The sequence below is a fragment of the Phacochoerus africanus genome, chromosome 8, assembly GCF_016906955.1.
Source record: "Phacochoerus africanus isolate WHEZ1 chromosome 8, ROS_Pafr_v1, whole genome shotgun sequence".
NCBI lineage: Eukaryota > Metazoa > Chordata > Mammalia > Artiodactyla > Suidae > Phacochoerus > Phacochoerus africanus.
The window spans coordinates 68,114,159-68,132,061 of record NC_062551.1 but is presented as its reverse complement, the minus strand read 5'-3'; the positions used below and the strand labels follow the sequence as shown (position 1 = coordinate 68,132,061).

The 17,903-nt window shown below is 47.2% G+C and overlaps 1 protein-coding gene across 6 annotated transcripts in view; it reads right to left on the bottom strand.

Annotated features, from left to right (window-relative positions):
- Window positions 1–903: 903 nt before the first annotated feature.
- Window positions 904–17,903, bottom strand: part of LOC125133348 (calmodulin-binding transcription activator 1-like) — a 53,034-nt gene continuing 36,034 nt past the window's right edge. For 3 of the 6 annotated variants that reach the window (XM_047791456.1, XM_047791457.1, XM_047791459.1), the window contains exons 10-12: window positions 14,825–15,018; window positions 13,849–13,923; window positions 904–1,025 (exon numbers count right to left, since the gene is read on the bottom strand). In XM_047791456.1, coding sequence (XP_047647412.1) covers window positions 962–1,025; window positions 13,849–13,923; window positions 14,825–15,018 — 333 coding nt within the window. In that variant the 3' untranslated portion in view covers window positions 904–961. Of the gene's footprint in view, window positions 1,026–11,263; window positions 13,924–14,824; window positions 15,019–17,903 lie in introns of those variants that run through there. The other 3 variants (XM_047791454.1, XM_047791455.1, XM_047791458.1) reach the window with 1 other exon arrangement.

Below are 17,903 nucleotides of genomic sequence, written 5' to 3'. Positions count from 1 at the left end.
ATGTCCAGGCAAGGTTTATGATTCCTTAGAATGACTCGTTTCCAAGGCTACTAAAAAAAGCTACATGCTTCACCAATTTCTCTAAGTAATTCTCATTGCACATGAAAGTAAAGGCCAAAAAATTAAAGTGCTGAACATGAGAAAAGGGATCAGATGATGACTCTCCTCGCAGGTTCTTGGGAGGTGGTGGGGACAGGAAGAGAAATTTAACCTCTGTAAGCTGTTCCTTACCACGCCCGTGAGCATGACCCGTTTACCCGCCCCTCGAATCTCCACAAGACGTTACACCTGCAGATTTTTCAAGTTGCATTAAGTGTGCTGTAGAGATTAAAACAACATATCAACGGCAACAACAACAACAACAACAACAACAACAACCCAAACACATTCGAATCAAAGAGACACAGTGAAGGAAATGAGAACACACGGATCCAATAAAGATTTGTATGGTCTAAGCCCTCCACTGAGAACCAATCCGAAAGATTCAGCTTCTTGGAAATAAGTGACAGGTGCAGGAACAGCATCCTCTTCGTTGCGAGTGGATCCCCACCTTTTCTTATCTATATTTTTGGTATAAATATTTGTACAGTTCCACACGATGTTTGAGTACAGCCCTATGTGAGAAGGAAAACGGCTTCTTCCGGAGAAGAGGAAGCCTCTTTCAGTTCCGCGTGGTGTCTTGTTTTCCCATGATCCAACAGAAGATTGAGTTCCAAGATGTCTTGCTGATTAAATTAAAAGTTGTCCATGAAAGTGCAAATGCAATGACCAAAACATTCCTGTTAAAATCCTGCAGCTGATCTCCCCAAAACTGCAGAGGGATTATGTGTGTGTGTGTGTGTGTGTGTGTGTGTGCGCGTGCGTGTGCATGTGCGTGCGTGCATGTTGTGTGTGTGTGTTTTGTTGTTGTTGTTGCATGTCTCTGCTAAAAACAGAAATGAAAACAGTCTGCAAAGCAGTGTCACATTGCTAAGGGATGCTGCTGTAGGTCCTCAAGTTCCTTGGCCTTTTTCAATTCTTTCACTCTGCAAGAGAAACAAAACAAAATACCAGGTGATAGCTCTAGGGTGCACCTGTCACCAGAGAAAGGAGAAGGCAGGGCCACGCCCCCCGGAGTGAAAAGCCGCGACCAAAACCCTTCTGAGGACAGATGGCCAAGGAAACTCCTGCAACACTGCGGGGGAGCATATTCCAAGAGGCAGACCGGACCCTTCCTGAAACGTGGCTCTCCATCAAGAGCTCCAAGCACAAAGCAAAACGGAAGGGGACGGCCTGAAATCAAGGGGAACAATGACATGCTTGTCTTAGAAAAAATCTAGTGCTCAAACGACTTCCTTTTTTAGCTTGGTGGACCACCACTGATGCCCTGTAATTTCATGATGCAAGTGAGGAAAACTGCATACGCATGTATTTAGCTTTTCAGATACCTAGCGGGTAAACTGCAGCTTTGCTCACAGACCCAAGATTGCTAGTTATCTTGAACCTGACCGCCCCGCTGCACAACTCTGGCGTCACTCATGCATGGCGCAGGCTTTTGGATGCTCACAATTGCTTACTTTCCTCCCATTCCACACGGCAGCTCTCAAAGATGCTCAGGTCCCTTCCCCCAGTGCCTCCGGGATGGACGGCAACAGGGTGCAACACCAACAAGGCCCTTTGTTCTATTTATCAAAAATGCAACGGTTATAAATAGCGGCAGGGCAAGTTGACATCAGCAAATGACTTGTTCAGAATCACTTCTGGTCCAAGTTTCAAATAAAACAATTCGGCTTCGTTTTTGGAATGCGGCCATCAGCTACAGATGGGGGACCAGGGAAGAGGCTGCAAGCGGTAAGAATCTCTTTATTGACACAAAGCTAAGAGCTTGCCTAACTGTCAGAATGATCGAATGTGAGCGGGATGTGAGGGTCTAGCTTCTGAGGTCTGTGTACACTGAGTAAGTCCCAGGTTGCAGGACTGCACACCACATGACAATGTCCCTTTACCAAACGCCGGTGTGAGGATGATTGTAGCCAAAGCAGCTGCAGTTTCTCAGGACACATGTTCTACCTCAACAGCATGACCAGGAAAAAATAACTGATTTGTTTTTCTAATGTGGGCCTACACAGAGGTCGGTAATTCCCACAATTCAAATCAGTTCTCTGATTCCCTAGGAGGAGGGCCTGTCCGTTACCTTCAGTTACACCAGCAGATTTAAATGGTATTTGAAAACAAATGCTTGTTTCCTCTCTAGAGAGCCCTCGAGCAGAAAGAAAACATTTTGAAAAAAACTAGTAGTAAGTTATGGCTCTGTTACCTAGGTTGGCATTCAGTGGAATGGCACAGATGCTATCAATAGCAGTTGAAAAAGTACACTGACCACTTCCAAGCAGAACCGTTTCTGAGTATTCTGCCAAGTCGATACAGTCGCTTCAAAGAGAAGGTGCTCTTTCCGAAAAAAAACTTTGTCGTTGGATCATCAAGACGAAAAAGAATTAGAATGTTTGAAAACGGATTCAATACGATATAAAACTTAGGCGTCTTATTTAATATACCGAGCCCAGCTTGATCAAACAGTCTATCTTCGAAACTCTTAAAGCCTTCTTTCTTCATAGGTACCTTTAGAATACACTGCTATGTTCAGAACGGGATCCAGGTACTATTTAAACTGTATAATGAAGTATACTGTATAGATACATATGGATATAGATTCAGTTGCCGGGCAGTTTGGATCAAGTGACAGTACAGAAATGTGCGTCATTACAGGTCCCTAGTTTTGGACATGCATACTTGATAAATAAGTGGCTTTTTAAAAATTGAAACATGCGCTATTCTGTGTTCAATTTTTAAACATGCAGTATCTATACTAACAGCCCTTTGGCTGGAGAAATGCAATGCATGCACCGATGCCACCTTGACTTCTGGGCATGCAATGTATCTGTACTTGTGCAGACCTCGTTGCTGAATGACCGCAAAATGTGCATGCTCCTTCAAATATGACATGGTATACTGCTGCACCAGTACAGGACTCCTCCACAAATGCGCAACAGAGACTCCACGACTGATGGGCTTTCTAGGAGTTGGAGAATTCTCAACTCAAGACCTGACGGGATCCATCCACAACTTCCCTACAGAAAGGCTTCCAAAATCTCAAGCTCCTCATTGGGATGAAACCAAAAGGAACATTAATTCTAAACCAGAAGTGTTTTATGCAGTTTCATATCCAATGATCTATAATCAGGGGTCACAGTGGAGATAACTGAAATATTTTTTCCTTTTTGTTTTTGCGGGTTTTTTTTTTTTTTTTGGTAAAGGGTCTTTTGCAGCTTTTTTGCAGGTTCTTTCTGAGCTAGTAAAAACGTCAACGACATTTACATGAGTTTTTCTCGGGGGAGCGCGCGCAGGCGACCACGGCACGTGGACGTTCCCACGGCAGGGACTGAACCCATGCCACAGCAGTGACCCAAGCGGCGGCAGGGACCGTGCCAGATCCTTCACCCGTTGCACCACCAGGGAGCTCCTTCCTACGGGTGTAAAGTTACCATGTAAATACTGTGTCATAAAACTGGTGACAGCCTCACGCACCACCAAGGTAAAGGAAAGACGCACCTGTACACACGGCATGCCTATGACCGTCTCCACAGGACGAATGAGAAACTCCAGTGTTCAGATCTATTTTCTAGGCTTTCACAACTCCTGTCCTCAAGTGGAGAATTTAGTTCTTAGTTTCATGGTGAAATTTTTCAGTCTACTAGCATTATAAATACGAAGTATCAAAATAATTGGCCTAGGAGGGTTTTGTTTTGCTTTTGCTTGTTTACGGAAAGCTGCTAAGGGAGAAATCGGGGAAGAAAGGGAGAGGACGCCCATGAGCCAGTATCTGCACAGGTTACTGAGTATGTGTCCCCTCTTCAGTCCTCGGAGTATCACCACCATCTCCCGTTTGCAAAGGTAGAGCCTGAGATGTGCAGGGATTGAGCAGCCTACCCCGCGTTACATCGGTGGATGGTAGAGGAGGGATCTGACCTCGCTATTCAACCGCCTCTAGCAACAGCTCAGGACAACAGCCCCCAGTTGTTTTTAACCCGATTCTTACTGTGGTTTTCCCTGAAGTCTGTAATAGGAAACATGCATTGTGCGACGTCCCTGGCGTGAGATGAGTGTGCTGTTGAAATGGATGACCACTACATCCGCGCGCTTCTAAGACGTCATCCTTTGTAAGAGCCTGTGCTGTTTGTGACTTTTGGAGGGGAAAAAAGAATACCTGCACATAAAATGCACTGGTTGATTTCATGATGGTGACAGACCTGAAACAGGTGAGAAGAATGAGCCTGAGAATCAAGGCAACAGAAGGCGTTAATTCACTCATTCTCCAGTCTGCAGACTCTGCCAATGTTAACTTACCTCTGAAAGTTTGGGTGGAATTGAGAGACTTTTACAGTCTGCTCTGCTGAAATCACAAGTGGAGGTTTGTGTTACTGGGCAGATTATTAGGATAAGACAGCGCTGCCTAAAGTTTTGCTTGGTTTCCAAATGTCAAGGTGGATAAGGTGTTTGAATGTTGTACTGCCTCCAGAGAAGCAGACAACAATTCATTAGCCTCACCGAAGTGACTCAGAACCACATCCGTTACTAGAAATTCTGTTAATAAATTCTAAGAGATCAATGTTTCGAATGAGAGTGGTTCACGCAGTCCCCGAAATTTGTGGCTGCCTTGTCTCAGTCGTTCAAGACTTGAATAATCACTAAAAGGCATAGGTTAACTAAACATAACTCTACCATGAGACGGACACACCATAAAAGTTTAAGAGTTATTATCAGTGGCTGATTTTCCTTTTGCTTATTTTCCAAAATGCACTACAATGAGCATGTGCTTCTTTTGTAATAATTATTTGTGCTTGGTATCTTCTTTTACAAAGTTTATGTTTTTCTCTCCATCTGGTACTACTTCTGTGTCTCACAAATGTTTTCATGTGACATTAAAAAAAAAAAACTGCAAAAAATTCGGTGGAGGAAAAAAATCAATTTTATAGACCAAAATCAAGACCAATTGATTGGACTACCTTTTGTTTGTTTGTTTGTTTTTGCAGCTGTGCCTGCAGCATGCAGAAGTTCCCAGGCCACAGACTGTTTGTCCTGTGCCACAGCAGTGACCCAAGTCACTGCAGTGACAACGCCAGATCCTTAACCTGCTGTACTACGTGGGAACTCCTGAACCACCTGCTTTGAGAGTACCTGTATTGTAAGCATATTTTCAGTATGAAAACTTGGAAAATGTAGGAAAGAATTCTTGAAATTGGAATTACACTTGAAAATTCAGTACACATAGTACCAGGCCTAGAGAATTTAGACTCCGGATGCCCAATAAACTTTTGCTAAGCTATGTTATACAAACTCGGCTAAGGGTCCTTGGCTCTCTTAAGGAATGATTGGACCCACTGAGGGCTATAGGAGAGAACGGAATCGAATAACGTCCAGGTTATGTCTCAAAACAAATCCAGTGATAATTACATCGACTTCTGAATTTCATCACAGAGAAGTCAGGCAAAGTGTCTTCCCTGAGACGTCAAGACAATGAATACAAGGCAGAAACTGTCGCTGCTGCAGGTCCCAACAGGGAGAGCTGCCAGGCCCGCGTTTCTGAACCTGGCATCCGCACCTTGGGAAACGGCATGCCCGTTACGGACTTGGAGTTGCGCTCAGTAGACTAGCAAGACTTTGCCCTGTGACCGTTCAACCACTACAGACCGTCTCGGGGCTTTCCCCAAGCATTCTAGGCTGAAAATCACCAATTCTTGGGGCTACTATTGCTGTCTCAACCCAAACCCCAACCGAAAACAGGTTGCATCGTGATGTGCTGACGTGATGCAGTAAAGCAACAGCACTGGAAGCCAGCAAAAGCCCACGGGGTTTATTTCCACCGGACGTCCAATGATCATTTATGAGTAAATGGAGGAGGCCTGCTTCAGAAACTCGTAGCAAACAATGGCTCCATGGGAAAAGCGTTAGGCAAAGCTGCTCCGTTAGGTCTACTCAGTACTGCGCAGCCAGGGGAATGTTTCATGAGTCGGTGGAGTTCAGCAGGTATATTCTCGCAATGCTGGACGTCAGAAATACACAGGGCAGCCAGATGCGGCTTTCTGCGTAGTTACCTGTTGCTCTGAGAGCTGCAACAGCTCGTGGGGGAATGTGGGCAAAGAGAGGTCTTGCCAGTTTCCAGCAATCTCATTTGGGTTGCAAAACAAAAAAGACAGAGAGGCCCGATAAGAATGACACAGAGCATGTTGGCTGCAAGTTAACACACACCACTGTGTTCCAAAAATATTCATTCCCTAAAAGAGGCAAGTAAGACAGAATTACTTTGGCGACTGCAACGACATGCACGGTGACGCCTCCCAAGTGCGTCCCTTCCTCCTCACGGAGCAGACCGGGCCCCTCGCAAACTAGCCCTCGCATCCACTCGCCAGCTGTGGACACAGCACCGTGACCCTTCTGGAGGCCACAGTTGGCTTGCGGGCACCGTGAGAGGGCCGGCCCTTGGATTAAAGTGTACAGCACAACTCAGAAAGTGTACGTGGAGCTTGCGAGTGACCCACTGGAGAGACTGCACCGGGCAGCTGCTCTCAGCGCTACTTACTTACCAAGAAAACTGGCAGCATCTGGTCAAGCTACGTGTTTGGGAACCCAGTGGCCCAAAGGACAGACAAAACCTGTGGTGTAACAATCTGTGACCCCAAAGGGTTAGCGCTTCTTCCTCCAGTCAAGGCTCTCTGATGCCAGCTGGATGGCTTCCCCCACGTTTCTTGCACACGGGTAACCAGGCCAGCAATTTACAAAAAAATCGGTTATTTCGATACTGGCATTGCCACCGTTTTTGATACCCGCAGGGACTGGCACAGGGGACAAAGCACGGGCACCTGATCTCATTTGGGAAAGATGAGATCTGAGGCCAAAAGGTATTCAGACGACAAGGGCCAGCGTCTCGCTATCTGCTGCGACTCGGCCCTCGACCACCTGCTTCCCTTCCGTCTGAGGAAGCCTGGTTTCTGGCTTAACACTGACTAACGTCCTGATGAGACAGAGATCCCACAGGCAAGGAGCCTTTTCTGCCTATGCTGTGTGAGCAGCTCCTCCACCTTAGGAGCCTTCAGTCATTGGCTGAAAAGGTCCAACACCTAAGCAAGCTGAGAAGAAGGATTTAAAATGCTGGCTTCAAACATCTCTGTGTGTGTGTGTGCTGTCTCTGCTTCAACAGACAGTTAAGCGGCCAAGGCGAGACACGTCCCTGTGACAGTATTGGAGCCACATCCCTTCACTTAGAGTCACTGCATAAATCAGGGGCCGAGTCTGGAGGAAAGACCGAGTCAAAGCGAGCTGGACTCCGGGAAGTGGATTTGGTGTTGGCTCAGCCTTCCCCGCGTGGAGACGGAAGAGAGGTGAAAACACAATTGGTATTTTCCAATTGCGATGCTGCTGGAATGAGCCTATTGTGTCCTAATTCTGGTAACTGACACGGCCTTCTTTGGATTTTTTTTTTCAGTTAAAAAATATTTTTTTCTTTTTCAGCAGCACCTGTAGCACATGGACGTTCCCAGGCCAGGGACTGAATCCGAGCTGCAGCTGCAGCCTCCACCACAGCTGCAGCAGTGCCGGATCCTTAACCCACCGTGCTGGGCATTGAACCCACGCCGCCTCGGAGACAACACCAGGTTCTTAACCTGTGGTGCCACAGTGGGAACTCCCGCCCTCCTTTTTAGGTATCTTTCTGCCTCATTACGTAGGAGCTGGGGTCAAATTGTGTTTTACACATCCTGTACCATAAGCTGTCTTTTAAGCTTTCGAATATCATTGTCAGATGGGTAAACCTTAAATGCGATGCATTTGATACATGAATAAACACATTATCTTCTTTGACATAAACTCCAGGAATGCAAATCCTTCTCAGAGAAAGCTCCGTCCCCCAACTTGGGGACTCTTAGAGGGAGTGCCACTGTGACTTCCCTGATGGACAGAGTGGACAAGACCGAGGTGGGCTATTCCTCAACCCGCACGTTGGAGAAATACGGCCGAACTGGAGGGGGCCTGAAAGCTCCTCCGTCCCTTTCTCTCAACCCCTCTGAGACTGAGGGGCAGAGCGGATGTTGTGAAATTCCAACTTCCCATGTGTACAGAGGAATTTTAGGAATGCACAGCAGAAGATAGCAGGCATTCAAATTAAGGGAAGGACCCCGGTTGGCATGGAAAGGCACTTTTTAGTGAAAGTATTCTTAAAAATGACGATGAATGTACCACAACCTAGCAGGCTTCAAAAGGACCTAAGCAACCGCTCTTCCTAAAACGTTGGCTCCTTGCAGCAGACTATATAAACTGCATATAATATGCAAGATATTACAACCTAAGAGTTCAGTAGAATACTAGGAAGTGCATCTGCTCCCTTGGAGTTTTTATTTTTTAAATGGAAAGATGTATGGTCTATGTATGATCTGTGTATGCAGAGTGTAAGGGAAATTGAAAAAAGGAAATGGAGATGTTTCCTTTTCCTCTTACATTTTAAACACAGGCAGCTCCAAGCCAGCTCTGCCACATGGGACCTGAAATATTTCAAGTGTCAACAACTGCCTAATTCGGTCTGATTAGTTAAATTTATAAAGGAGTGTAGCTGCATTATTTTTTTTAAACAAAGTTCTCCTTTAGTGACTATCCATGGTTTTAAATAGATGATGAGGCTTTCAACCTTTTACAGGGATAAGGTCTTGATTTAGAAAGAACTTAGAAAAACTCACACCTCCTGTCAACCTTGGTCAGCAAACTACAGCCTGTGGACCAAATCCAGCCCAATGTGTCTCTTTATTTGTAAATAAAGTTTTATTCGAACATGGCCCCAACCACTCGTTCATGGATTGTCTGTGGCTGTTTTCATGCTACGATGGCAGAACTAAGCAAGCAGCCCCCCCCACACACACACCTGTGGTTTGCTTTCCAAGGTTTTCAGTTACCCACGGGTGACTGCAGTCTCAAAACAGTAAGTGAAACATTCCAGATAGAATAATTTGTGTGTCTTAAACTGTGTGTGATTCTGAGTAGGGTGATGAAAACTTGAACTGTCCTACTCTGTCCTGCCTGGGACATGAGTCATCCCTTTGCCTAGCACATCCACACCCTATATGCCACCCACCTGTTAGCACAGGAGAAAACAAAGTGTGATGGTGTATGTATGTATATGTGTGTCTGTGTCTGTGTGTGTAGGGTTATGTGTGTACAGGCATAGATGTACATAAGGTTATACGTGTACGCGTATCGATGTATATAGGATTATGTATACATTTACATATGGATAGAGTGTTACATTGTGTATATATGTATACGGGATTATATATATAGGGTTATATGTGTATACAGGGTTATATGTGTATATATATGTATATAGGGTTATGTGTGAAGGGTTATATATGTACATGTCAATATGTGTTTATAGGGTTCAGTACTATCCACGGTTATCCATGGTTTCAGGCGTCTGCTGGGGGGTCTTAGAGGCATGCGCCCAGGGATGATGAGGAACCACTGTCCCGCAGCAGAGACTCTATGGTCCGCAAAGCCTAAGACATTTATTATCTGGCCTTTTAAAGAACTGTTTTCAGACCCTTGGCTTAAAACATGACGACATTCACATCAATGTATATATACAGTCAGACAGGAGATAGTATCTCCAGGGACATTAGAAGTTCGAGGCTTTTTTGAAGTGTGATCTTTTCTCCAAAATCTTGCAAATGACTCATGCAGTATTAGTGTGAGGTTCAGAGGGAGGTTTTTTTTTTTTAAAGATCTTTATTTTTTCCATTAGAGTTGATTTACAATGATCGAGAGGGCAGGTTCTGAACGTAGTTGAGCTGATAGAGATATTAACTGCCATCTTGTATCTCAAATGCATCCTAAGTCTCAAGACAGAAACTGTCAAATTTTGGGGGAGGTTTTTCCTAATGTCACATTTTTTTCTTCTGCCCTCCCTCCCTTCACTTTTTAAAAATTGAAGTACAGTTGATTCACAACCCTGTGTCAGTTTCAGGTGTACACAGGAAAGTGACTCAGTGTCACACGTATAGGTGTATATATATCATATGCATTTTTTTCCAGATTCTTTTCCATTCTAGGTTATTACACAACATTGAGCAGGGTTCCCTGTGCTCTACAGGCCTTTGCTGTTTATTTTGTACACAGCGCCATGCCCATGGCCTTCCCCCACCACTTCCCCCTGAGATAACCACGTGTCAGGTTCATCTAGATTCAAGTCTGATGTTGGTGAATTCCAGTCCTGGCTTTTAAAGAACTGTTTTCTGCCAGGAAAGCCTTTATTGCAACCAAAGACGTGTTACAGTCTCACCTGCGTACTTACACATCAGCATCATATTCTAAAACCCCACAAACACTAATACGTCCACTGAACACCTACCCATTATCATGTCTTTAAACTACCAATTCTCTTGGAACATCCGCTCTTCACTGCAGTACAGCATGTGTGGATTTAGGCCACTTCCCGTCACCCCTTCTGTATTCGGCCCTGTCGTTAAGGGCTGGAGGTCACTCTCGACCTCTCGGTGGTAACCAACGTCCTGGGCTGGTCCTGAAAGGGCGGCTCTGGGCACCGACTTACCTCGCAGCACCAGGGAAAGGGAAAGTTGGGTAACCAAACTGTGTCTTGCTAAACAAGACATCCATGAGTTGAAAAAATAGTCAGTATCGCCTAGTGAGTCTTCTTGCTTTAGAAATTTCGACACAGCGGTCGTTGAGAATGTCATGTGGCAAATTACTTTCATCCCAAATCACCACCTGCTTAACATTTTCTTCGCGTGCAGCCGTGTTTAGATTTAACCTCGTCCCCCTCCCCCCACCGCCCCGGCCCTTTTTTAAATGTATACTGAAGGCTTCTCCCCCCAAGTGCTAAGCATGCCCCGTGGTGGCTTCAGAAGGTCCTCCTGCCACTCATGCACTTGTACCTCTCAGGTGGTATATGACTGCTGTCCTGTTGTATAGAGTAGCAGGGTTAGTACTGAGGATTAGTTTTTACTTTCTCTTATTTCATTCAAAATGGATGTGAAACTTACTGGCATACCTAGGCTGCAGCCCCATGCAAGCAAGCAAAAAGCAAAATATTGAAAATGGAAGATAAAGATAAACTGGCTAGCAGGCAGCTACACTCACCCTTTTGTACAGCCTATGGTCCACCAGGGGGCTTTAGACAGTAAAACAACACCAAAGAGCTATTAGCATGTGAGGGTCACAACAGAAATCTTATAAATAGCTTTATTCAACAAAAAAAGACTATAACGTGGTTCCTTTTTTTTTTTTTTTTTGGCAAGAAAGAAGAGGAGGGTGGTGGGGGTATGTGGAATGAGCAGGCGGGAAGTTCAGTGATTCACTTTTCCGTCTAAAAATGTTGGGGTCACATGATTTAGCAAAACCCCTGAGCCACAGGACACTTCTTCCTGATGCCTGAAGCCACGTCCTACCTACCTTTTCTAAGAGCGTGTCCCAAGAGATTTTCTATTTTAATGCTTCTAAGGGACAAGGCAAACGACAGTTTCTCTTTAAAGAACATTCAGTAACTCAGAATGGCAACAGAGTGACACTCATCCTGGGGAAAATGACTTCTCATTCCACGGTAGAGTGCCAAGATTGCCTCAAGTCCCTTCCCTGAATATATGGGAATGGGCAGTGTCCACGGTCAGTGTACAAAGGTGATTCCAATTTGCCTGCACATCTGTCTAACATCTGGAACAGTAAAGGGCAAGGGAAGAACAGAGCCTGTAGGGGTCGCTGTTTAATCCCCAAGGGAGAACAGAGGTTCAGACTCCATAATCGGAAGCTTTCTCCCTAACGCTCCGTCTTGCGAGCTTTATGAGGTTATCACTGGGTAAAATACGGGCCCGAGGAACGCAAAACCCTTGTGAGAGCCTCTGCTCGTTTACAAAAGGAGAACTCGAAAAGCAGGAGGGAACCCATCCCTCTGATCAGTCTCCTGTGGGAAGCGGTCTTTTCCGTGTTTATATTTGGTTGAAATATCTTAGCCTCTCGATTCGCCCCAAGTGAACACAGGCGGCTTCGGCCGGAAAAGAGAGGAGACAACGAACAGGGGACTTCACGAGGCTTCGCTCGTAATCGCCAGGGTTGCACTATTTTCCAAGTCTGAAAACCGGCAAGACCCAGAAGGACCAAGGAGAATTTAACTCGTGACCATTCCAGGGAAGAGTAACGTTAAGGCAACTTCCTTGAAGATAAAATCTGGGGGCAGGGTGTATCCTCCGGGGGTTTTCTGTCTTGCAGGTGGAAGAGGAAAGGGGGAGAGGAGTGCGAGTACGTGGGAGAACCTAGGGGAAAGGGCCCAGGTAAGCCCCTGACACTTCCACCAGAGGAGGAGCAGCCACGGCTCTATTTGGTTACAAGTCCCTGCCGCTAAGTCGAAGGCATGAATGAACAATCGGGAAAAGAGACTGACTTCGGCAGCGCCCAGAGGCTTACTTTCCACACGTCCCAGCCAGGTCCCGTATCCTGATGTGCATTTCCTAACAAGACGTACTATTTCAGAGGATGGATACTGGTACCTCACTGGGGAGTTAATCACCGCAGGGGTGGGGGAAGAAACCCCATCACTGCCTGGTGGAGATCGAAGGGGCTGCTGAGACCTACGGTAAGCTAGCATTCTAGCTGGAGAACACCGTAAATATCCTAAAGGATGTTCCTTTCAAAGGTCTTATCGCTGTGCCTGTGTGGCTACGTGGTCCCTTCCAATGTCATGTAAGCGCGTTATTTTGTTCACTGAAGTAAAAGTGCACACGAGGAGCCCGTTAACCCCTATGAAGCCTCAAAGCTGACATACTGCCAAGGTGAGCCAAGCAGACAGTTTGAGGAGGGAAAAAACTAAAGCGAAACCTCTGAGGAATCAAAGTGCCTCTGGACACCGGGGCGTGGGGTGCAGTGGAACAGGAGGAGGAGACTGGACCGCGAGTTCGGTTCTGTAAACCGCGCAGCTCCTGATGCACAGAGAAACAACACGACCAGGTGGCGGGTGGTCTCAACACAGCTCAGACAGCCTCTGTCACAGAGGGCAGGCCAGAGGACTCCGCCACGAAAACAAGTTCAGCCCCCGGAAATCTAGGTCGAGGACCTCGTCTTCATGAAGGCGTCTCAGACTCAGAAAACAAAGAGAAACTCTCTGGCTTAGCTTCACGGGCGGGAAGAGGCTGGGGTCCGCGGGGGCCCCCTTTTAGCTGGAATGCAACCTCCTATCCCAGGTGCCTTTCCGTCCCTGCCCAGTTTCACTCCCACCATCTCCGAGCCTGCTCATCACAGCCTGGCTGTGATAGAGGGTTTGATGCAGAGTGTTTGCTCAGACACGGCCAGCAGAGGTCGCAAGCTATCCAGTGGCCGTTCTGCATCAGAAAACGGGGTTTTTTCCCTCTCCTTTCCTTGGGAACAGAACCTCTTCTGTGTGGACTCACATTAGCACAGCAAGGGTTTAGAGAGTGAAGGATATAAGTGCAGTGTGGCATGGAGAGAGAGAGTTAAAGGAAAATCTGGAACGAAGATCTAGTCCAACTAAGCTGTCCTTGCACCCAAATTAAAACAGAAACACGCTGGCATGACTCCCCGTGATTCAAAACACACACAGCATCGTCTGCAGCAGCCGACCGGCGTGCTCACGGCAGCAACTTGGTCCCTATCTGAGAGAGTTCTGTTACCCTCATGTCATTCAGGACGTTTGCCCTGGTTATCTGTGGGGGACTAGTGGCATCTGGGAGTTCGTGCGTGGCTAAGGTGACTGGGGTGGTCTTATTATGCTTCGGGACTAAAATGTCGAGATGAGGGTTCATGTACCTGTGGCGACAGCGGCGGAGAAACCTCATTATTTTTCGAGCAGCCTGGTCCTGCTTTTTGGTTAGCAAACTGCTCCTGAAAAAAGCCAGAATATTCGTTACTGTCCCAGGAAGCTCGACATGCAAAAGCCGAAAGTGGCTGAGTCGGGACAGAAAACCAAACCCGACAGCCCGGGCGTGTTTTACGGTTCGGAGTCTGGGCGCTGCTGGGAGGGGAGGTTGGAGCAGAGCAGAGATACCTGCTCCGACGTGAAGGGAGACAAGTGAAAGACTGAAAATCAGACGGCCCGCACTGGCTCTGCCCCAAGTCTGGACACACACCTTTTACTGAGAAAGGCCCCCTGGCATGAGACAGGCTTTCTGGGTTCAAAAGTCAATTTGCCCGCATCTGCCACTCTCTTTGGGGTACTATTTTCTTTTTCTTTTCTTTCTTTCTGTTTTTTTAATAGCCGGGCCTGCAGCATATGGAAGTTCCTGGGCCAGGGACTGAACCCGTGTCTCCTCGGTGATACGAGCTGCTGCAGTCAGGTTCTTAATCCACTGTGCAACAGTGGGAACTCCCTATTATTTTCTAAACGTCTTTGGCCATCGTATTGTGCTATGAGCAACATTTTTGCTACACTCTCCCATATGGCACATGGCTTCGCTCTACTCACTCTTCCAAGGTCTCAGGTGCAGAAACACTACAATTTAGACAATTATAGGAGGGTGCCACCTCTCTGAGTAGAAACTCTGGTCCTGCCAAGTTCTGAGACAAGCAGAACCTGGGCAGTGACATGAAAATGACTGGGGAGGGGAGTGGACAGAGAGGGCGCTAAAAAGACAAAAGCAGGTAGAGAGCACAGGTGTGACGACACAAAGACACTGCATCTGGCATGGCCTGGGGAGGAAATAACTGCCAGCCGCCGAGGGCAGGACAGGGCAGCCCTTCCCACCGAGCCGGGGGTTCTCTCGACCGCAGCCAGGTGGCCACCCACCTGAGCTTCTGCTGTACAATGACCGCTGTCCGGCGAGCCTGCCGTCTCTTGCCACACTTTTTATAACTCCGGTAATACTTCTGGATCAGCACAGCAGCACGCCGGCTCTGCTGGAATTTTTTTTGTTCATAGTAACTTCGGAATTTGCTCTGGATAAGGATGGCAGCCTGGGTCATCTTTTTATAAAGTGCATACTGCAGGGGAAACAAGAATAAACACGGCAGTAACAACGGGGGCTGTGCAGGCCTGCGTGTCCTCTGAGCCCAGCAGGCGGGGAGGGGACGGAGGAAAACCATTCTTCCCCCTGCGTTTTCACCTTTTCTGTTGGGGGTTCAAGCTGCCACGAGGCCAACTGGGCATCTCCGCACCTACCTTTCCACAACGCAAAATAGGACTCTGCGGGTCACATCTCCAGAGAATGCATCATTTTAAATGTGTTTTACTCCCCCCCCCATATCAAAATCTTTTGTCCTTCTTGGAAAACAAGTTTTAATGAAAAGCAATATACAGAGACACTTAAGAATGGGGCGGGGGTATTTAGGAAGGAGCATCTGAAATGTTCAGGACAATTACTTCTTATCCAACTTGGAAACACTCTGCATGAACCTCCCCATGCCTGCCAAACACCCACGGACTCAGCAGTCAGCACCTGGTTTCTAACTGTCACCCCAGGTGACCAACTTCTGAGTTACAAGGTCCCAAAGACAAGGCTTATCATGAAACGCTGACACCTTTAAGCCACTTTGACCTGCAACAGACGAACGCCCGGACGACCGACATGGGGGTGAAGCCGTGAAACCTGGGAAGTGGTCACAGGGCTGGGGACCGCTCGGGAGCCGGGCCAGCGCCCTGTGCCCAGCCTGCTGGCAAGTGAGGCCTGAAGGCACGGGGGGCGGGAGGGGTGAGGGGTGCTCGCCCAGGCCAGTCTCCAGGCATGAAAACTACAGAGCGCTCCATGTTAAAAACAAAGCAACAACAATAACAAAAAAACAAAAGCCATGTCCAGGTTGCTAACAAAATAGACGGCTTCTGAGGACCACAGGCCAGGGTGCAGCGCTCTGCTCGCAAGAAGGCAACTTACCATCCTGCAGACAAGGCGCCTCGGAAACCCCTGGGCCTAAGCGCCTCTCTGCCTGTGTGAGGTGAGAGGAGGGGCAGAAACGGACTTCTCAGAATGTTCCAGACCCTCCTGCAAGAATCCTTGTCCACTCATCTGACCCGCCTGGCATTTCCATTGGTCCAAAAAAGCCTCTTAAGGCAACAAGGCCGCACCCCGCGGCGCTCCTGGGCTTCTAATGACCTTGGCTACCCATTTGGAACCTACCGGGCTATGGGGAGGGCAGAGAAGGCAGATTTGCTCAATGGCTCACTGGGTTCACGGGAATGGTCCTGGATGGCCTGTTTAGATGGACACCAGCCAAGGACATGGCCAGAGACTGTCCCTGCCAAAACCCACTCCAACGGCACAACCGCGTGGTCCCCAGAGGAGAGATGTGCTGGGGTTAGGTGGCCTGGCAAGCAGGGTATGCCTACTGGGTGACTGTGCATGGGCCCTTCTTGGAGCTGGTGATGGGTGTGAAGTTTGTGACTCGGGTGGAATGGTTCGTGAGAGGACTTGGGTGTATCATTACCTTCAAGGCTATCCATGTCAGCTTGGGGAGAAACAGAAAATACAAGATTAATGTTAGATTGCTGCACATAATGAAATGAAAAACCAGCACCAGAACCGATAAAACTCCCCACCAAAAAAAAAAAAAAAAAAAAGGAAAAGAAAGGCAGCTTGGCTATATTTATGCCTTCCAACTTCCAAAATACTTGTCTTATATTTGTCAGTATTTAAAAAAAAAAAATGCCTTCCACCTTCCTGATTGTGGACCACAGTTCGTTGCGAGGGGATTTAAAAACAAAAAAAACAAAAAAACAAAAAACACACAACCAACTCACATTCTGGAATAAACACCTGTGGTCATCACGGACTTGAAATGGATGCTGAGCATGGTTCATGCTAACAAGACGCCTGCTCGGCAAACAGAAACCAGGACGGTTCCCTGCTCTGGGGCCACGGGGACGGCGGTGTCAGCGTTTGCACAATAAACCTTTACTTTCTGGGATCCTGAACTCAACTGGCTGAAATCTGAAGACACCCCCCCCCGCCACCCCCGGCCATGAATAGGGCTGAATCCTAGAGAAACTCGAGAAAACGGCCACCCACACCAGACGTCAAAGCAAATCCTAGATCACAACGAAAGAAAATAACCTTGACTTTCTACGTGGCTCTTACGCATCGCGGCATTTATTATTCCTTAAATGCAAATAAATGTAAGACCTACCCAAAGCACCACCTAATGAAAAGGTTCCAGACTCTGATAAAAGGACTGCACTTTACCCTATGAACCAGTCAAAGCTCACCTGGGCCATGTTTAATGTTTTATAACCACCTGGGTGGTTAGAAAGGTCTACTCTTAACGTCTCTGAACCTCAGCTTCTTCGTCTATAAAATGGGAAAGAAATCATTTCCTTCGGATGCTTGTAAGGGAAAATGAGAGAGTGAGCCTAACCGACCCAGGACGAACTGGGTCCTCTCTGAGCGATTCCTGCCCCATCTGATGGGAGCTATGTGACCCCACCGCACACTCTGGGAACAGCAATAGGGCTCGACAGCGTCTTGGGCCCTCACCCCGCTTCACTAAGGGGTGCCAAACAGTTTAAGGGATTCAGGGCTTCTTTACATGTTCAAAGAGTTTTACGATTCTTCATTTTTAACCAAGTAAGACGCTGAAAGGAAAAGTGGCCGAAGATGATATCACTTGTGTAATTCAAGGTCAAAGACAACAGCCAGTATTACCTTCTCCTTTGTCACTGTATCACATTTCGTGCTCTTTCTGATTTTTTTTTTTTTTTAGATAGTCTTTTTTTTTTTTTGTCTTTTTAGGGCCACACCTGCAGCATATGGAAGTTCCCAGGCCAGGGGTCGAATTGGAGCTGCAGCAGCCAGCCGGCCTACAGCAATGGCCAAGGCAACGCCAGAATCGAGCCTCATCTGTGACCTACCTGCAGCTTGTGGCAACGCTGGCAACTG